Consider the following 21,696-nt stretch of genomic DNA (forward strand, 5'->3'; position numbering starts at 1 on the left):
ACGAGACCTTTGTCTGTAGATTGGAGGGCAACATCTAGGAAAGGAAGTTGCCGGTTCTGCTCAGTCTCCATTGTAAACTTTATCCTTGGATGCTGGTTGTTTTGGAAAGCCTGCTATCAAGTAACCTTTGTGTAATTAGCAATTCAACTTTCTACTCTATTATTTAGCATGAATTTCATCATTATGTAACTAACTCACTTATACAGTACTCTCCCTAGTGTACTGTGATGTCACTTGCATTGTGACGCCATAACTCAGTAATGACGCCATAGTGACGACGCCATAGTCCTAACTGCCAGTTCACCTGATGAAGGGACCTGGAATGGTCTCAAACGTTGTGAGAGAAATTAAAAGAAGTTTAATCCATAAAATATCTTGGACATCAATGTATGTTCTGTTCAACCTGCAGCAACTGGGTACCCAGTAGGATGAGACACTAACATGACTTTTAACCTTTCTAACACCTCACTGGCAGCTGAGATAGCATACTTGTGAGTAGCTGATAACAAAATATCAACTGATCCACAAACTTAAGCAATAATGCAGTTCTTTGAGCATAAATATCCACATTAAAGGTAGTGATAGACAAGTTTGTGCTCTTCCTCAAGCGACAGCACTTGTTCCACCAAATTCAGAAACTGGACTGGACACAGCTAACACTTCTATGATTGACAATTCAACAATTCAACAGGTCAACAGTTCTTCATCACATGATGAACCAGCCTTAATGCTGTGAAGAACCATAATCACTTTAAGGACTATAGTCTCCATAGGCATTTCATGTGGGTGCCCCAGTTGACCAAGGCCATGTAATTTGCATTACAGAGTTGTGTCCCTTTACCATACTAGGATCCACCAATGCTGGGTTTGAATCTTAAATTTCCCCTCCAATCCTTAGTTTATCAGCATATCACAATGCTCATGAGTGGGACTAAAAGTGGAAAGTTCCGTTCGGCTCACAGCCTCAAGGCTCATCTTCCAGCACAGTAGAGAGATCAGATGAAGCTGAACATTGAGCAGGATGCTGAAGTTGACTTTGCTCCAACGTTCAAGGTCTCAGTGATGTTTCTCATGGAATCTAGAGATCCAAGGTCATCCTCTGCATGATTTCATTGTCCGGAATCATCTGAAGAAAGCATGTTATAAACAGACAATATTTTACAAGTGATGAGGAAATATGGATTATCATCTGAAAAACACATAAACAATGTAAGAGTGAATTAGCAGAAACAATAATGCATACTCATAACAGCGAAATCAAGCATTTACATTTTACTGACGATGACAAAATTATTCATATAGAATAATGAAATAATTATTGACCTGAGATCTTTACTTATATACAATACCAATCCATAGAAGATTTGATCAGATTCTGATTAGCCAATCAGTGTCAATATGATAGTTCTATAATAAAATATGATGTTTATGCATTATCAACCACTCTGTATATTAAATAATAATTATGGAGAACACTTAAATGGATACAGAGAAAAAAGAAACACAACAGTAAAGATCCATGTATAGACTGACTACAACAATATACAACAATGTGCCAGGTCTGAGTTCAGTATGCCCTGAAGGACCTTGCCTATCCCCAACTTAGCTAAGGGTAAAACCTGACCTTGCCTATCCCCAACTCAGCTAAGGGTAAAACCTGACCTTGCCTATCCCCAACTCAGCATAGGGTAAAACCTGACCTTGCCTATCCCCAACTCAGCATAGGGTAAAACCTGACCTTGCCTATCCCCAACTCAGCATAGGGTAAAACCTGACCTTGCCTATCCCCAACTCAGCATAGGGTAAAACCTGACCTTGCCTATCCCCAACTCAGCTAAGGGTAAAACCTGACCTTGCCTATCCCCAACTCAGCTAAGGGTAAAACCTGACCTTGCCTATCCCCAACACAGCTAAGGGAAAACCTGAGCCTGCTATCTCTCAGTGAGCCCGTTTCAAACTTAATCTGGACTTACCACTGGTATGACTGAGGCTATCTTAGATTTACAACAATCTAACAATATTTTAGGGCTATGATAGTTTCGAAAATGCTCTTCAACAGTCTATGATTTCCTCATGATAACTTAAAAAAAATTAGGGCCAAGATCACATAGAAAATCTACACCCTGTGCAGCTAACTCAAAGTTGATCAAATCTTTGATTATGGTCACATGACCATGTTATATCATCAACAAACATTTTATAATGATAATGACACCCACCAAGCTTGAGTGGGAGGACCAACAGAAGACATAGCACTTCAAGGAGATAGTTTTAGTAAAGCCAGTGAATACAGGGATCTGCTTACGGCTGTTAAATACATAGCAAATAAGTGACAGAAGAGTAAGTTATATTCTAAACATTTATACTGTATAGGAAATTCAACCACATTATATAACGGTTCCAATGTCTCGGACACCGTAACAATTACAAAACAATACTGGTATAGATCTGTGACCGTATTCCACAATAGTTGTGCAACATTTCTACAAAACTACTGCAGAACTGTCTTTTTTCCAACCAACATTATTATCTGATGAATTACAGATTCAGTCCACAATTATACAAACAGCCTGATTATATAGCGCATCATGGCATCACAAAGGGACACAACTCTATTCAGCTTGTTATACATCAGACCACTAGGCCACTAGTGTCAGCATGGATCACTGAAATCTATGTTGTGTTCATGTCTCAATTACACTGTTGCATAACTTCTTACCATCAGTATATGTCTCTTTCTCTTACTGAAAGATATGATTTGCAACTCACTTTGATGAATTCTTCCTTTCTTATCTCTCCTTCATTTGCAAGGTCGGGATGCCTTAGTGCCCGGAATGTAAGGTCAAGGATGACGTTGTCGCTCACAGCAGATCCTAGGAGGGTCTTGTAGATGCGGAACATTTCATCATGAGTGAACACGTTCGTCTTGTAAACATCAAACATATCGAACAGATCTGAAAACACAGAAACACATATTTTTCATTCCAGGGAACTGCAGAATGGCAATGGAAAAAAAAGAGAAACATTTCCTACGGCCCCTGTTATAGGGGCAGAGATTTTACAAGGCCAAAGAACTGGTTGCTGCTGTGAAGGGCTGGTTGATAGAATAGAACATGACCTGAAACTGATTTGTTAAGAGATAGAATTAAAGAGTCCAGGAGTGATTGGTTGTTTTTCTAACACTGCACTCAGCCATATTCCAGCGATATGGCGGCAGTGTGTAAATAATCAAGACTGGACCAGACAATCCAGTGATCAACAGCATGAGCATCATACTGCGCAGTTAGGATACGATGACATGTGTCAACCAAGTCAGCGAGTCTGACCACCCGATCCCGTTAGTCGCCTCTTACGACAAGCATGGGTTACTGAAGACCAATTCTATCCCGGATCTTTACAGGTAAAAGTGTATGAGTTCCAGGGAAATGAATCTTCACGACAATATTTCAGTTCAATATATCCTTGGCTCAAATTGTTATGATACTACCACAAACTGTCCACCAAACATACAACAACAATCGTAATCTTACACTCTTTCTTTTTCTGAGGAGATGTCTTTGAGCTGAGTATGGCACAGATTAACAGGAACTGCTTGGGGTAGATTTTCTTGGAGTTGGCATCCTGGTAACTTGCAATCACCTGAGGGGCAAACTTGTTTCCACAAAACTCAGGAATCGTGATGCATACATCAAATGTGATGCCACGAACGCCTCTCTCTGAAGGATCATAGTTGGAATAGCGCTTCAACAGACGCTCCAGGTCCCGTGGTTTGACTGAAACAGTTATAGTTTCATTAAATGATTCTCTCAAAGCTGGATTATCAATTACAGCATTGGGTTGGGTTGGGTTGGGTTGGGCTGGTTGTGGGAGTGCTTGTGTACATGTGTGAAGCATGTGTGAGTGCCTGTGTACATGTGTGGAGCATGTGTGAGTGTCTGTGTACATGTGTTTGGCATGTGTGAGTGCCTGTGTACATGTGTGGGGCATGTGTGTCCATTTGTACAACCATACATGTATTTACTTGAGTACGTATGATGTATGCTGGGCACCTCCCTCCATCCCTCTTTGAGCAGGACGTGCAGACAAATATACTTCATCATATCCCATGAGCAAATTAACACACATGATTTACAAAAATTGGAAATTTGAGATAATTCGCACCAATCCACACAGATGTGTTTTAGAAAAAAGGTGTGCACTATACAAAAGAAAATATGGTAGTGCCAATATTATGGTCCTTGCCAAATAAATGGTAAAAATATAGTAACTACCTACAAGACCATGGATGAGTCTGACTGACTGAGTTTTAGTTTTCGCCACTTTTAGCAATATTCCAGCAATATCACGGTGGGGAAACCAGAAATGGGCTTCACACATTGAGCCCATGTGGGGAATCGAGCCCGGGTCTTCGTGTGAACCAGCGAACACTTTAACCACTAGGCTACCCCGCTACCCCCTACCTACAAGGCCATGGATTAGTGGTTTCTGTGTGCACTGGTTTTGCCACAGTATTCATTGATTTAAGACCTGGGCCCTGTTCCAGAAAGCGGTCTCAGCACCATGAGTGTCGTAAGCCAATAATAATGTGTGGGAGTTACAATCACCTCAGGGCTAGCCCTGGGTCCCATTTCACAAAGCAATCGTAGCGCTAAGGGGATCGTAACTCCCATACACTTAACATAGACTTCCGACTGCCATAGCGCTCGACAGCGTTGTGAAATGGGCCCCACACAGGGGCAATCGTAGTGCTAAGGTGATCGCAACTCCCATACATTAACATAGACTTGCGACTGTCGTAGCGCTTCATAGCTTTGTGAAACAGTCCTTTGGGGCTTTCTTTCCAATCAAACTGACATACTGTGATAAAATTTGCTACTGTTCAAATCAGCATTCAGTGGAACTCATTGTTACCCTGAAACTTACATGGTGTTATCTGTGTCAGCTCTCGTTGCTGGGCCTCTGTTAATGCAGAACTGGCATTCCCCTGCAATATGTCAACACTAGATTAGTCTGTAAACACAAACAGCAACATGTCACAGATCTTTTTGTGAGACATTGTTGTAATCTTGTTTTTGACTTAACACTCTGTACTCATCTCAGGTACATAATGGGGGGACCTGTGAAGATCTGGTTAGAATTGGTCTTCAACAACCTGTGCTTGTTGTAAGAGGAGACTAATGGGATCAGGTGGTCAGGCTAATTGGCACAGATCTATTCTAATGATATCAGAACTGGATTGTCTGGTCCAGACTTGATTATTTACATAGCTGGAACATTGCTGAGTGTGGCATTAAAAAACAAACAAACAAAAACATGACATTGTACTCGGCAATATTTCAGGTATATAATGCCAGCCTGTGAACCATAACACTTGGACCAGACAATCCAGTGTTTGATCATGAGATCAACGATCCAACATTGTGATAAAATGTAACACGTCATAGTTGGGATTACACTTTCTCAAAAAAAGAACACACTCACACTTATCAGAGGGATACACAAAGTCAATGAACTAGACTACCAGTTGTCATACTTCATTTTGGTGCAAGCTGCACTGGTTGAGTGGGTTAGACGGCGAACGTTGTGTGCTGACAATTAGGTGCCTGACTCTGAGTGTGTGGGTTCAAATCCCTGATGAGACTCACTCCCCTCAAAATACTACAATCTGTACTTTACTGAAAGAGTGTAATCCCAAATATAGCATGAGCTACATTTGACCACTTGCTAAATGGCATTGTACGTTTAGTCACTGTGATAAAATGACACACAATCAACCATGTCACCAATCTTCCTCCCGATACATTTTGTCACATCTTACAACAAGCAGGGTGGCCAGGTAGTCTAATGGATAAATCATCATAACACCGAAAGACTGTGTCAGATTCCCCACTTGGAGAGTGTGTGAAGCCTACTTAATTGTATCCCCATCTGTAATACTACATTAATAAAGGTAAAAGTTGTGGAAAACCATACTCATTCACTTTTACCACCTCCATATGTAGATGGGGACCAAGTATACCCTGGAATCCCCAAAGAAGGGGCATAACCTTTCAAATACACTGGGGTTGAAATATATATAAGATCACTAAGTCAAACAGTTTATGCCTGGTTATAAACTGGCAACATTATACCCTGCATGATAAACAGTCCCCCAGTAAACCTACTTGAATTCTTCAATTAAGTTTTTTGTAAACCACTAAAAGTCACTATCTGGTAGGCAAGAGAGGTCAAAGAGAGGTCCAAGCAGAGAGATAAAAAAAATCTGACAAGTCATCATTATGCTGCACATTAATTCACCAGGCTAGTGGACTAGCCATACCCCTTGATTGCACCACATATTTTAGTCACAAAGGGACTTGCACAAGCTGGCTATTCCAATAGCTCATGAAGATTTCGGATTTAGATTGAAAAGTATTTTGGGTTTGTTAAGGTTTTGGGGTTGTTGAGGTTTTTTTTAATTTGGGTAGATAATTTCACTCGTTTATCAGGTGGAAAGCCATAATAATAATGTTTGGAACTGTGACTTGGAAATAGAACGTGTTTTCAACATTGATAGGAACCGATGATTATGCGAGTGTCAGTTACATAACATATATAGTCATAAATAGTTTAAAGGAAATAACTCTAAATTTTCAAACCATTTTGTCAATCAAGTCCCTTTATTCAAACTTTCGTAGGTTGTTTACAAAGACGTATATACGTCCTTGGTTGTTTACTTGTTGTCAAGTCTCCATTTTACGCCAAGGGATACAACTCTAACTCTGCCATTCCACAGACTTGGTTCCTGTCTATTGTCCTACTGTCTACATGCGCATTTCAATGGCGATGACCAGTTTTTGACGTGGCCGGTCTATTTCACCTGGTTATATTGGTCATATGCGCACCTGCTTATACGCTACATCCATCACAATCTCCAATCATTGCTTGACATCCCCGATACGCCCTCAATACATTAAGCAAGGGTAACGAACTATCGCTGTGTGGAGCTTAAATGCTCTTGTAAGACCGTACACCAGTCAAACCGCGATTTCGCAATACCCTGCAATCTATAGTCTGTTTTAGAGTTTACCTTTCTCAGTACATTCTATTTGTGCTTTTTGAATTTTTCATATATTATCACATCTGTCACGATTTTTTAATGTTTCCATTACTGCGTAAATCTAAAGACATATGCCCCAAAACTCGATCCACTAGGTTTAAAATTAGTTTGCATTCACTATTGTTAGCACAATTGAGCTTGGTAATTATATTGTTTATCAATCACCAGTAGCGAAAATACGTGTCTTGCTACAATAAAGAAAAGAAGCTCGGGGCTATTTGTGCCAAGGTAAAAACGTGGCAATAATGAGAATAACGAGAAAGGTTTAACCACAAGTCATACAAGATACTGCACATACTTGTATATCCTTTCGCTGACATGTACCGACACCGACTGCCTGTGATATTGTATCATCAGGTGAAAATTCATTGTTAATCAAAATAAAATTCTGAAATCTAAATACGTTCCCCCGAAGTGACATTTATTATGTTTACAAGATATTACTTCTCGAAATATTATTTGAATATTTTCTGTGGAATATGCACAAGCCAAATCTTGTAATGGCATTTGTAAAATTGCCGCATAATGAAGATACGCTTGACTTACAGACCTCATTTCTTTCAGTGGTTCTGTATAAATGCTAGTGAACCTGCATTCAACAACTTTGTCGTAAAACAATATTCAGGTCATTGATTGCTGATCGGTTGCTTGTTTAACCATTTCCAACCTAGTGGCTGATCAATAGATAATATGTTGAAATCAATGAGATTGTACCACAGCGACTAATTATTGAATCTTTACAGACAAACACTTGTAATCATCCTTATATTTTCTGTGTACAACAGAATGTACCTCAGATACCGTGACCCGACTTGTCTATACTTCGTTTCAGGAATGTTCCAGACTGCTTGTATAACTACGTATGTTGCTATTAATAAGTACTCCGTTTGCCAGTAGACTGACATTGCGAAATACGCTCGCCTGGAAAAGTGAATTTCGCAATCCGCTAGCCAGGCGGTATATAAAGCTCGAGCCTGCGTTGGGTCGTCATTAGAGATGTGATCTTTAACAGACAGGCGCAAAGCGCTCGAGTTTAATTCTTACAAATCCGCAGGCACTTCGGGACGAAAAACACCATAAACATGGTGAGTACTATTTTTCGTTAAATTGATTATATCAGAGTGATTTTATATTTGATTCTCTATTTTTATTAATTTTGAGTATGTATGTTTTAGCGTTGTATGCGTTCACATGAAGTGTGTCCAATGTTGAAATCTTTATGGGAAAACTAATATACCACTCTTTGGTGAAAAAATCATTTTCGGTACATGCCTGTTACGTAGTTTGTTTGGGGGTGTTATGTTTATTTGTATTTGGTGTGTTGTTGTTTTTCTTTGTATCAATATTTATTTGTGATATGAAGTAAAAATCAAGAGATATAAAAAAATAGTTGGGCATTTCATTTCATATTTTTTTATGTTACCTGTGGGATATGCCTCACGGGCAGGTTGGGTTATTCGGGGAAGTAATTCAGCGCTTCTGAGCAGTGCTACGTTGGAAATTAGCGACCTACAAATGAATAAAATTATTATTGTTATTATTTACTATTTCTAACAATGGTAATGCAGTTGGCATCGTGTTTTGATAGAAGTTAACCAACACATGAACAATTATACGTTGATTTAAGACATGCGAAATACATTCAACTAGCTACGCCTTTGTTTTAGTAGCTACTGGTATCAGTAATTGAAATGCGGTTGTTGTCTGTCTAATTCAGGTGTCAGTTAACTTATCTCATATTTTATGACAGTTATGTTGACATAAATAATTTATAATGACAGCCTACCCGTGAAGGTCCGGGTTAGAATATTGATCTTCAGTAATCCATGCTTGTCGGAAGAGGCGACTAACGGGATCGGGCGGTGAGGCTCACTGACTCGGTTGACACATGTCATCGGTTCCCAATTGCGCAGATCTATGCTCATGTTGTTGATCACTGGGTTGTCATGTCCAGACTCGATTATTTACAGACTGCCGCCATATAGATGGAATATTGCTGAGTGCGGCGTAAAACTAAACTCACTCACACACTAGCTAATGTTTCAGCTGAATGACGGTCGTGCTATGTTTCAGTGGGCATGATGAAAAAAATTGATATTTTATCCACCTGAATATTGACCTAAGTTCTTAAGTCTGATTGAAGTAGGCTTTACTGAGAGGAATTCGGAATATTGGAGACGCACGGGGCCATGGTTAGCCTCAAAAAAGAAATTCGCATTTGTTTGTTTGCATTTTAAATCAACGTTGTTTGAAACATTGTCCCACAGGCTTTCTATGGTTTATATCGATTGGATTTTAAATATTTGCTGTACTGATCTTTTTGTGTTTGACCGTTATAGCAAATGTCCGTCTCAAAATATAGGCGATTTTGACCTACTGCTATTGTCATGTCCAGTTTAAACAATCTAGTTAATGGGTATGGGGTGTAAACAGATCTAGCTTACAAACCATGCATTCTCCTCACATTTTATAAATGTTATCATGACTCTTCACTTGTATTTGCGAAGCCCTCCTCAGTCACGAGCAACACACCGCACCCTACCTCCGCGTATTCTGTTCCCGCCACAATGTTAACTCATATTATTCTTTTCGCTAGGATATATTTTACATACCTTTCTTTAGGCTGTTTTAACGTCCTTTTGAGCAAAATATTTAATTAAGATTTTGTTTCGATGGCATTTAAGTGAGAGAAAATCATATCTCGGTTCATATGTTATTTCGCTTCATTGTCCTTATTGCTCCAGCTTTGCATATGTTTGAGACTCCGCAAACAGCGAATGCATGTTGTTTTATTCATAAAGACTGAAACAGTTCTCCATTTTGAAGTTAAGATGGATTATAAATACCGACAAGATTCGAAATATTCATCCGTTTTCTTTTCTATATCAGGTGATCCTGACAACCGAGCAGAAGATGCAAGTGATGGAGCGGAGAGACAACATCCGTAACATCTCCGTCATCGCCCACGTCGACCACGGCAAGACGACCCTGACCGACTCCCTGCTGGCACGTGCAGGGGTGATCTCAGGCTCCCAGGCAGGGGAGAAACATGCGACAGATACACGGGCTGATGAACAGGAAAAAGGCATCACCATCAAATCAACGTAGGTATTCTTTGAGAGACGTTTTAGAGCTTATCATTTCATCATCAGAAACCTGTTATTATGTTATTGTGTTGTCTGCAAGGTCGTCGGAGAACAACTCACGATATGTCATTATTTATTGAAATTTATTCATCTTTTAAAAAAAAAATTTTTCACATTTTCAAACTATTTATTTATTTATTATTCGTTTTCTCGTTCGTTCGTTCATTTATTCATTTAAGTCCATTCTATGTCGTGCTGCAACACAGCAGTTATAAAGCGCCCGCTATAATGTAATGGTGAACGAGCTTTTCGAAAAAGTATTATAAATGTTTATAATCTTTATTTGTATATTCCATAGCGCCATTTCCCTGTTCTATGACGTCGACGTGGACACAATGTCGCATGTGCCGGGTGTCAACGCTGACGGCGACAACTTGTTTGTTGTCAACCTCATCGACTCCCCTGGTCACGTGGACTTCTCATCTGAAGTGACGGCAGCGCTCCGAATCACCGACGGCGCAATGGTCGTTGTTGACTGCATCAGTGGTAAGCAGTCTCTCCCCAGACGGTTTGGAGATATTTATCATGCCATATTTCTACATTCCTGAACTAGGGTCATTCATATCCTCCCCAAAATGTATGTATCAAGTACAGTCTCTTTAGGGTTCAAGAGGGTTTTTTATATTATTTTGTTTATTATCACACATCCAAGCCACGATTTAACATCTATTCTTTACATGTCCACGTGGATAGAGGTTACTTCGATATTACATGTTTGACAGTAATATTCTGGTTTTCATATAATTCGAAAACTAGAAAAATAGCAAAATTACCAGATCTTTGTGGTCCTCAGTATGTTAATTATGCCTTTCGTTAGAGGCGATTGAAATACATCTGGTAGTTAGGATTTGTTGAACATACGTCATCGAAGCACAACGGCGCGTGACGCTCATGACATTAACCACTGGTTTGTATAGTGAAGACTCGTTTATTGTTAGGCCGCCGTGGATGCTGGGAAATTGCCACCTGTAGCATCAAACAGAACTAAATATATCAACGTGAAAAGTAGGTCTAAATGCCTGGGTGTTCCTGTGAAACTTTGAGTAGGATGTATTGAGTGAGTGAGTTTGTTTTTACGCCGCTTTTAGCAGTATTCCAGCAATATCACGGCGATCTTAGCGCAAAGGTGATCGTAGCTCCCATACCATAACACAGACGTACGACTGGCGCTTCGCAAAGGTTGCTTTGTACAACGGCACCCTGACCTCCATAAAGAGTGAGTGAGTACGGCGGGGACACCAGAAATGGGCTTCACACATTGTACCCATGTGGTCAATCGAACCCGGTCTTCGGCGTGACGAGTGAACGCTTTAACCACTAGACTACCCCGCCGCCCTAGTATGTATTGAGAAATAGCCAGAAGATGACCCCTGTCACCTCTTCTCTAGGTGTGTGTGTCCAGACCGAGACTGTCCTGAGACAGGCGTTGGTGGAGAGGATCAAGCCGGTGTTAATGATGAACAAGCTGGACCGGGCGTTCTTCGAGACGCAGCTGGCACCGGAAGAACTGTACCAGACGCTCAGGAAGATTGTTGAGGATGTGAACGTCATCCTTGCAACGTACGAAGACTCCATGTCCATCATGGGCGACATGACGGTAAGGGATCACTTACTTCGGTATAATCTGTAGTCAGAATACGGTCATCAATATTTGCTAGAATCGACTATTATGTGGTGGCTAGTGGTCCTCTGCATAGAGCTCAGGTCGCAAATCCGTTGAAGTTAAGCAACGTTGAGCGCGGAGAGTTTTCTTGGAGGGGTGACCGTGTTTGGCAGCTTGACTCATGAGAGTTTCTAGGACTTCAGTCCTGCCCCACATCGAAGCATGTGATACATGTGCTCTCACCTTAGGCAAGTGAATTTGTTCAAAATTGCCTCTGTTCACCCAGCAGAAAATGGGTACCCAGTGGGATAAGTCATGTGACTATGAACCTCCCATCGCCTCACAGGCAGCTTGGGTTATCCGGGGTAATAATAATCCTGCTCTATGAGCATGCTCTCGGTGTGGATTAGCGCAATATAAATGGACTAATTATTAAATTAAAACTCTGAATTATAAAAATCATTATTAATTTTACCAACATATTGTAATTTTACTTTCTAACAACAAATGTTGGGGACATATACTACACATACAATGAAAGGGTCACAATTAGGCACATACTCGTTTTTCCGGACATTTGTTGAACCGCAGGATTTTTACTATCCAGATTAACGAGGTCTCTTTTCCTGCTGACATAAAACAATAATTCAAACAAACACTTTCCAGAATAATATACTGTGATTTGAACATATATAGTCATATATACCCGCTTTATATCAGCTTGTGATCCAGGCCAGTGTTTTCATGGCCATCAAACTAGGAACTTTCGTGACTTCGTCTTGATAATAGGACACGTTCGATTGAGATGTATTCAGCCGGTTTGTGAATGTCCACAAAGAACTGACCATCGCTAAATCGTCCTGACACATTTCTTGCTTCAAGCCAGATTTGTTATCCTAAATGATTTCCAACCCAGGGTCCTGATCCACAAAGCGTTCGCAACGTTACGACCTGTCGTAACTCTGTAGTTTATCATAGGCTTACGAATGTCGTAGCGCTACGACCGTTTTGTGGGTAAAGTGTTCGTAACGTTAAGACCTGTCGTAATTCTGTAGTTTATCATAGGCTTATCGTAGCGCTAAGAACGGTTTGTGGATTGGGACCCAGGTTCTTATGTTCACACTTCCTTGCCCAACAGTTGAGTCCAGCCAAAGGTAACGTCTCCATGGGCTCCGGCCTGCAGGGCTGGGGGTTCAACCTGCGGCAGTTCGCCCGGATGTACGCCAAGAAGTTCGGTGTGAAGGAGGAGAAGATGATGTCCCGCCTGTGGGGAGACAACTTCTACGACCCAACGACCAAGAGGTGGCGCTCCGAAAAGGGAGAGAATGGAGAGAGGGGTTTTAACAAGTTCGTGGTGGAACCTTTGTTCAAGGTTTGTAAAATATCCTACATTGACGCAAATAGTATTCAATCAAAGTGATTGAACAGCTGATTTGTTTTGACAAACACGAATTCTGGTATGGGTCAAACTCGATATACCACGTAAGATTATGTTTGTTTATAGACCTACGGAATCGGCGTTTTATGGTCATATTTCGATCTAAGACTGCTGGAATATTGAAGCGGCAACTCACTCAGTCTGTCAGTCATCCATGTAAGAGCATGCTTTTAGATTGACTCAAGGACTCCGAACTTTCACTGTTAACACATTTGTCATTTTGTCACCAGGTTCTGTCTTTGGCAAAGGCTGGAGAGAAGGAGCAGACGAGAAGTCTTCTGGAGAGGCTTAACGTGAAGGTCAAGGCCGAAGACATGGATCTGGAAGGTAAGGAGTTCATGCGTGGCATGATGAAGAAGTGGCTTCCAGCAGCCGACGCCATGTTGGACATGATCCTCACCCATCTGCCGTCCCCGGTGACAGCTCAGAGATACAGGACCGCAGTGCTCTACGAAGGACCGCAGGATGATGTTGTGGCGATTGGTAAGTTCTTTCTGGAGATTCACAGCCGCCTCAAATGACAGAAAGTAACAGAGTGTCGCAAAATAGTGTCACTTGTTAGCCATAAAACCCAAATTCTCATCATGTCTACCATTGGTTGGCTGGTCCTAATTCGAATGTAAACAGATCACAATCACATTACTCGAATATTGCTCAGAGTAGGAGTAAGGCGTTAAACAACAAACAAAATAACGCAGGCAATAACCATTTGAAGAACAGTTGAGAAATATATTTCACCCAAACACAGGCATTGGTTTTAATATGAATACGACCTCTATATTAACGATCTTGTTTTCAATACAAGGTCAGACTACATGTTCGGGACCACTCTAATATGTTTCATAAAACATGAACATTCATCTGGTATACTTTTAACTGAATTTTATATATGCCTTTTGGTAATTCAGGAATGAAGAACTGCGATCCTGAGGCACCCCTGATGCTGTATGTGTCCAAGATGGTCCCGTCTACAGACAAGGGCCGCTTCTACGCCATAGGCAGGGTGTTCTCCGGCCGGACCTTCACGGGCCAAAAGGTTCGCATCATGGGCCCCAACTACAACCCTAACGCTGAGAAGAAGACCGACTACTACGACAAGAACATCGCCAGGTAGGGAGATTCCAATCATATTGTGATCGGAATACATGTTATCATATTGATGGAGACAATTGATGTTTCCAGGAGTGCTTTGAAGGTCATTTAGAAGCAATGAACATGAGTCCGTCTGCTTGTTTTGGACATCATCTTCTTTGAAGAATGAGGGCAATTTTTTTATGGACATATATACAACTTCTCTTTCTGTATAGGCGACTTAGATTCTAATGTCACTGTCGAAACGTCGCCTATACAGAATGAAGTTGTATAGCCTTAAAACAAATTGTCCACATTCTTCATCTCCTTTATTTGTAAACACGACGTTTCGGAGCTAATTGTTAATATTCTCTCTTCATGAGATCAGTCTTTTCTCTGTACTATACTATATGTACCATATAGGAATGTCAGTATGTGTCACAGTTTACGGGCGATGGGGTAGCTAAGTGGTTAAAGAGTTCACTCGTCACGCCGGGGACCCGAGTTCGATTCCCCACATGGTACAATGAGTGAAGCCCATTTTAGCTTTCCTGATTCCTTTTATATTTTGATTGTTTTATTGATCTATATATCAACCAATAAAATAGCAATGACTTAGCACGAAAGTGATCGCAATTATACACAATATCTACTAATTGAATCTTGCTTTTGGAATCTTGAAGTGTTTTATGAAAGTTTTCTTGATCCGTTTTCCCATTTTGAAGGTGTGTATGGTCTATATAAGTCTGTCAATATGTTCCCAGCACTGCTATCATGATGGGTGGAGCTGTTCTCCGTGTGGACAGTGTGCAGTGCGGCAATCTGGTGGGGCTGGTCGGCATTGACAAGTATCTACTGAAGACCGGCACAATCACCACCTACATGCAGGCCCATCAACTCAAGGTAAAACTGACGTCTTCTCTTTATGAACTGGGGCGGTGGGGTAGCCTTGGGGTAAAAGCGTTCGCTCGTCACGCCGAAGGCCAGGGTTCGATTCTCCTCATGGGTACAATGTCTGAAGCCCATTTCTGGCGTTCGCCGTGATATTGCTGGAATATTGCTAAAAGGGGCGTAAAACTAACCTCACTTAATGAACTGCTCGAGTAACCCTTGAACATCCATCTTTCAGACCTTGAATAGCAACATAGGAAATTACAAAGTTGGCTTTTGTCTCATCCTTTGTCTGTACTTTCTGTAAGTTCTATGTCTAATTTTTCCAAGTTCCGTAAATATTGACTTCAAAGGGTAATACTGTATGTATGAGATGTATGTCCGTTTACCACGTCCGATGTAGTCTCACAGATCGCCATAGATGGGTCGAATTTGGGTTTCGAACATTAGTGAAGATAAGCAGATCCTAGCACGCACGCACACGCACACGCACACGCGCACGCGCCCCTCGCCATGCACACTTACTATTTGAAATGATCACTTCCTGTACTGTCAACGTTTGTCGTCTTTTAGGGAACAGTGTTTCAAAATGTGCTGAGTGTATATATTTGTTCCAGGTTCTGAAGTTTTCCGTGAGCCCGGTGGTGCGTGTCGCCGTTGACGTGGTCAACCCCGCCGACTTGCCCCGCCTGGTGGAGGGACTGAAGCGGCTGTCCAAGGCTGACCCTATGGTGCAGTGCAACTCGGAGGAGGGGCAGCACATCGTGGCGGGTGCCGGGGAGCTTCATCTCGAGATCTGCCTCCAGGACCTGGAGAAGGACTACGCCTGTGTCCCGATCACGGTGAGTTGTCATTCTACATTAACAACAGGCGTCCTTTTTAACAACAGACAATAATATCCCCCGTCACCACGAATCGGGCTTTGTCCGGAATAAAGGCGGTCTGGATTAGTCACTTTACTTTTCTTGATGTTAAATCGATAGAGCTAATTTGTATTTACAGATGTTTTCTGAAACGGACAGAGTCAGAGATTAGAAACCTTTACTTCGTCTCGCTTGCATGAATTCCTGTAATATATTTGAGAGACACAGATTAGTCTGAGTAATCTTATGACAAATTCCTTTGCATCATGAAAAGGAAACTTGAAAAAAGCCTTCCATTGGCCTCGCGTTCAGGAATCCCCGCAATACGATCGCTCATAGCCATTAGTTTTTAATAACGAGCGCTGGTTACATATTCTGAAATTCATGTTCCAGAAATCTGACCCTGTTGTGAGCTACCGGGAGACGGTGAGCGCAGAGTCGGACAGAGTGTGTCTTGCCAAGTCCTCCAATAAGCTGTGCCGGCTGTACATGACTGCAGCACCATTACCGGAAGGACTCGCTGAAGAGATTGACGAGGTATGAGGAACATGTGATTGAAATATTAAATAATATCCCTTGAAATTGTTATTTTTTATCACTATTACAAATCACTACAGACATCAATTATTATCAATTATTATTTCAGTAGCTAATGTGTCCATAGCTTTGTAACACAAATTCCTGAAAAGGCAATAAAGTATTCTATTCTATTCTATTTTATTTTCAACCCCCATCAACCTGTACGTCATCCTCTGCGCACCTCCCCCAATCAAATGACAGCAACAAAGGTTACGCTGTTGAAGTGCTCTTCCTCTGGAATATTTCAATATGTTCTACCATTTTTGTTCCAGAACACGGTAACAGCAGTCCAGGAAAGCAAGGAACGTGCGCGTTATCTTGCCGACCATTTCGACTTTGACCTGAACGAGGGAAGGAAAATCTGGAGTTTCGGCCCCGCCGGAAGTGGCCCCAACATGCTTGTGGACAAATCACGAGCAGTGCAGTACTTGCAGGACATCCGGGACAGCGTGGTGGCCGGCTTCCAGTGGGGGTCGTCAGAGGGTGTTCTCTGTGAAGAGACGGTACGTGGTGTCCAGTACAACATCGTGGACGCCAACATCCACCGTGACCCAAGTCACAGACGTGGAGGTCAGATCATACCCGCCGCAAGACGATGCATGATGGCCGCCATGTTGACAGCCAAACCGAGGCTGCTGGAGCCCATGTTTCTCGTCAGTGTCGAGGTGAGTGTTAGTTCTTGACGTGCATAAACCCAACAACACGACCAGTAATTGGAAACAAATACGTGAAGCAGTAGTTGTGTAATTGAAAACTAGAACTCATGTCGTAAATTAATCATCTCATTGTTGTTTTTCCAGTGTAACGAGTCAGTGGCCGGCTCCGTTTTCAATGTGCTAGCCAAGAGACGAGGTCTGATTGTTGAAGAGATCCATCATCCGGGCAATCCAACGTGCACCATCAAAGCACACATGCCTGTCAATGAGTCTTTTGGTGAGTTATGAATACTGTCCATCTCTCACAGTTCTCAGGCATTATTACTAATCAGAACTGAGCTAATAGTTATTGGGTGCTCACCCACCACATTGAAAGCCATGGTTCTTTTTGCCACATTGAAGTGTGTTAGTGAGGGAGTCTGGTCTCAGTTTCAGCAAAGTAGAAAGCGAGGGGGACACCAGAAATGGGTTTCACACGTTGCACCCATTTGGGTCATCGAATCTGGGTCTTCCAGATGACGAGCGAACGCTTTAACGTCTAGGCGTGTGTGTGCGTACGTGCGTGCGTGCGTGCGTGTTTGAGTTGGGTCCTTACATGTTTGTAAAAGGCAGACCAATCACTACCTTTAATACCGATTTTTGACACGCTCACCCAACCTTTTGCTTCACACGCTTATTTCAGTGGGTTTTGTAAAACCTGATTTCCAATAGCATGTTTTCAGGCCATGAGATAGAATACTACATATGTATTAATTAATAACCTCATTATGCCTTTTCCACTCTTTTAGGTTTCACCAGTGCGTTGAGGGCCCACACAGGTGGACAAGCATTCCCACAATGCCTGTTTGACCACTGGCAACTACTACCGGGTGACCCGACTGACCCAACGTCACGGGCTGGACAGGAAGTGTTGGACATCCGCTCGAGGAAACAGATAGCTGCCTCGATACTGCCTCTCGAGAACTATTTGGACAAACTTTAAACTTTTAAAAATATTTGGTCATATTTAACACAGCTGGGGAACAGGTTCTGAACTTTTTGTTGATATATCCTGAACGGTTTTAGATTCTACACGTATTAAGGGACCGGTCATTTATTACCTTAAGGGGAGAGGATAAAACTAGGTATGATAGTCTCTCAGGGAGGGTTGTGAAAATAATACCTAAATCTGGGGAGGGTCATCCAAAAATATGGTAAGCATCAAGGGGGGGGTCATTATTTTCAGTACATTAGAACATCAGAAACTGACACAACATCCTCCTCAACCACATCCCATAATAAATAATCGGTCCCTTATTTAATGTACAAATATGTACACATGTATCGGAAATAATTTGTGATCGATACGTTTTCTTCTTTGTTATCTTTAAAGTAAATCTTAAAACGTAATAGAGGAAGGAAAAACTGAAGATCAACTGAGAAACATGCGGTGTAACTATGTTCACATCGCTATATAAAACAAAACATTATGCATATTTCAGTTTAACTCTCTTCATACTTTTCCATTTTTCGTTAAAACTGTTTTTTATTATCAGTTTTACATGGGGGTTTAGAATTGAACTTCCGTTTTGTGAAGGGAAATTTTAAGATGCTGTGTTCTAATTTTTGTTAAACTCTATGTTCCTTGCTGTGAATGAGACCAAATCCAAAATGTGTGATTTTCAACGGAAAAGTGTACGGTCAATGTTAGGGATATTTCTGAAAAGAAATATGATAAGAAAATAAAAACGATATAAACAGTACTAACTTTTACTGTTGTGTTATTGTGATAGTTTCATATGTTATTGTTTACAATATTCAACTGACACTGTCGCCGGTTCAATGCCAACGAGGGGCGTTTGGGTAGCGTTCGCTCGCCACGCCGAAGACCGGGTTCAATTCCCCACATGGGTATGTAGCAGGGCGTGGAATCATCCCACAGATGACATCCTTACCTTGTCAGCTTGCCGACGGGGTTAACCTCTTTGGTCATGTGGACAAGGCGTCCGACTTCGCATCAGAAGGTCCGTGGTTCGAATCCCACGAATGGAAATTTTACAGTGGGAATGGTACGGTGTGAGAAGGCCATTTCTGGTGTCCCCTTATGTGGTAATATTTGAATATTACTAAAAGCGATGTAAAACCAAACTCACTCACTCACTGTCAATTAGGATCTCCGGGTCGTTAGAGTTACATCTCCAATGGCGTTAATGGGTAGATCGCATTAACTATCACCCACTCCCTTTGAATCACCAATCCTCATTAGGGGACAAAATGTTAGGGGCTGGAAACCTATTCTGCAGCCCGGGGGAGGATAAAGGCCGGCGTGGGACTAATCAGACCAGTATATATAAATTTATTTGAACGATTGACCTAGTTTGTGTAGCGCCGCTTTGTTAGTATTTCAGGTATTTCACACGTGAAATGTTGGACGAGACCCGTGAAGATTAGGGTTAGAATTAGTCTTAGCAACCCACGCTTTTCGTAAGAGGGGACTAACGGGATCGGGTGGTCAGGATCGCTGACTTGGTTGACACATGTCATCGCAAGTTGGGTAGATCGATGGTCACGCTGTTGATCACTGGATTTTCTGGTCCAGTTATTTACAGACCGCCGTCATATAGCTGGAATATTGCTGAATGTGGCGTTAAACAACAAACAAATGATACTGGACGAACGCCCGAGATGACAAAGGAGTATGGTTACTATAGTGACAAATGAACCAAACAATTATATGTTAAATATCCTGAAACATTTGGGGTCAACATTTGGTAAATACTGTCATGATGAAAATGGCTCATTTTGTTTTTAAATAATAAAGCTGCATTTTGTAAAATATCCTTAATTTTGAAATGTAATTGTCAGGTTGAAATATTTTGTATACATTTCCAATATGTCATGGTATTGGGCAGCCCTTAGAATATGAATATGCTTCTAATCATTCAACAGAGGAAATAACACCAATTCTTTCTTCTAACCTACGGAAACAGACTTTATCGTTGTGTTAATTACTTGTCTTGTGGTGTTGTGTCGTAATTTCGAGATTTTTCTCATTACTTACGATATTTTCGTAATCACGATTATACTTTTCGGCATTTCAAGTTTATTCTAAAAATTTGAAACTATGTACAAATAATTGAAATAACGGCTAAATAATTAACTTATACTACCAAAATTTTATAAGTCTGGTATATGTAATTAAACATGGTATACAAACTATGCATGCATAATGATAAAGAGGATTTCAAATTCATGAGGCAATTTTGTCTTCACTTCAGCTCCAGAATTACAATAGTCACCATCACCACGTGTACTTTTAGCAAAACACGTTAAAATACGATCGTTCACTCTGAACACGATACACTTCTTCACGGAGGAGTCGAATAAGACATCTGATCTGATTTAATGAGACTGTAAGTTTTTCACGATCTATATTTCTTACCAGATTCAAGAAATTGCTTTTTCTTGCAAACCGGTTGGCAAATCATTTTCCTCACTTTCCTCCAGAAAATATCATAAAATTGGTCACCGATTGCATCCATAACCTACAAGACTTTCTCGGGGTAACAGGAGACGGTCAGCAACGGTCAGCAAATATTATAGTTATTCAGCTTTCCTCACGTGCATCAACGTGTTGAAACGGACACACTAAGCAAAGGCCAGGCTTGACAGTCGTGATGAAACCAGGGTGGTTAATAAGACTGGTCTAAGTATTCGAGTCGAGAATAAACAAGACTGCGCATGCTTACAGGAAATAAATATCACGTGTCTCATTATGGCCATGGTTACGCATGAATCATGACTTTTTTCTAATTAGTCTCCTTTCTTTACCAAAAAGAGGATTAGCTTACCTCATACAGTGTGGTCATTACAAATTCAGGCATTTTAATCTTCTTTCAGATTAACGAAGGATAGAGTGTACTACGGCCCGGTGATAATCTTATATACGCATTAGTGTCGCAGTCTACAAAAATATCATCTACTTAATACTTACATCTTTGTAGATAATACTGACATCTATGTAGATAATACTTACACACCTGCGCAGATAATACTTACATCTATGTAGATAATACTTACACACCTGCGCAGATAATACTTACATCTATGTAGATAATACTGACATCTATGTAGATAATACTTACATCTACGTAGGTTATACTTACACCTGCGTAGATAATACTTACATCTATGTAGATAATACTGACATCTATGTAGATAATACTTACACCTGCGCAGATAATACTTACATCTATGTAGATAATACTTACAACTATGTAGATAATACTTACATCTATGTAGATAATACTTACACCTGCATAGATAATACTTACATCTATGTAGATAATGCTTACACCTGCGCAGGTGATA

The 21,696-nt window shown here is 41.0% G+C and overlaps 2 protein-coding genes across 2 annotated transcripts; one reads left to right on the plus strand and one right to left on the minus strand.

The window, feature by feature from the left end:
• Positions 1-391: 391 nt before the first annotated feature.
• On the minus strand, positions 392-6,833 carry LOC124272054. Its single transcript, XM_046707193.1, has 5 exons — positions 6,639-6,833; positions 4,924-4,984; positions 3,531-3,773; positions 2,770-2,954; positions 392-1,126 (listed from the first exon to the last, which is right to left on the minus strand). The coding sequence occupies exons 1-5, from the start codon at positions 6,639-6,641 to the stop codon at positions 1,079-1,081; spliced, it is 540 nt and encodes a 179-aa protein (XP_046563149.1). The 5' UTR covers positions 6,642-6,833; the 3' UTR covers positions 392-1,078.
• A 1,174-nt stretch (positions 6,834-8,007) lies between these two features.
• Positions 8,008-19,088, plus strand: LOC124272057 (translation elongation factor 2-like). Its single transcript, XM_046707195.1, has 13 exons — positions 8,008-8,184; positions 9,989-10,203; positions 10,544-10,731; positions 11,634-11,842; positions 12,987-13,220; positions 13,517-13,769; positions 14,195-14,396; positions 15,122-15,260; positions 15,866-16,090; positions 16,505-16,648; positions 16,963-17,355; positions 17,491-17,623; positions 18,135-19,088. The coding sequence occupies exons 1-13, from the start codon at positions 8,182-8,184 to the stop codon at positions 18,326-18,328; spliced, it is 2,532 nt and encodes an 843-aa protein (XP_046563151.1). The 5' UTR covers positions 8,008-8,181; the 3' UTR covers positions 18,329-19,088.
• Positions 19,089-21,696: the final 2,608 nt, after the last annotated feature.

This window comes from Haliotis rubra, unplaced genomic scaffold (genome assembly GCF_003918875.1).
Source record: "Haliotis rubra isolate DU_JTF1 unplaced genomic scaffold, ASM391887v1 Scf1656, whole genome shotgun sequence".
Taxonomy (NCBI): domain Eukaryota; kingdom Metazoa; phylum Mollusca; class Gastropoda; order Lepetellida; family Haliotidae; genus Haliotis; species Haliotis rubra.

Excerpts from the sequence above, each read along its gene's own strand:
- LOC124272054 (XM_046707193.1), bottom strand. Across the intron at positions 3,774-4,923 it reads GCTGACACAGATAACACCAT|TCAAACCACGGGACCTGGAG; the intron begins GTAAGTTTCAGG and ends TAACTGTTTCAG. Across the intron at positions 1,127-2,769 it reads GAAAGGAAGAATTCATCAAA|ATGATTCCGGACAATGAAAT; the intron begins GTGAGTTGCAAA and ends TGCTTTCTTCAG.
- LOC124272057 (XM_046707195.1), top strand. Across the intron at positions 10,204-10,543 it reads GGCATCACCATCAAATCAAC|CGCCATTTCCCTGTTCTATG; the intron begins GTAGGTATTCTT and ends TATATTCCATAG. Across the intron at positions 13,770-14,194 it reads GGATGATGTTGTGGCGATTG|GAATGAAGAACTGCGATCCT; the intron begins GTAAGTTCTTTC and ends TTGGTAATTCAG.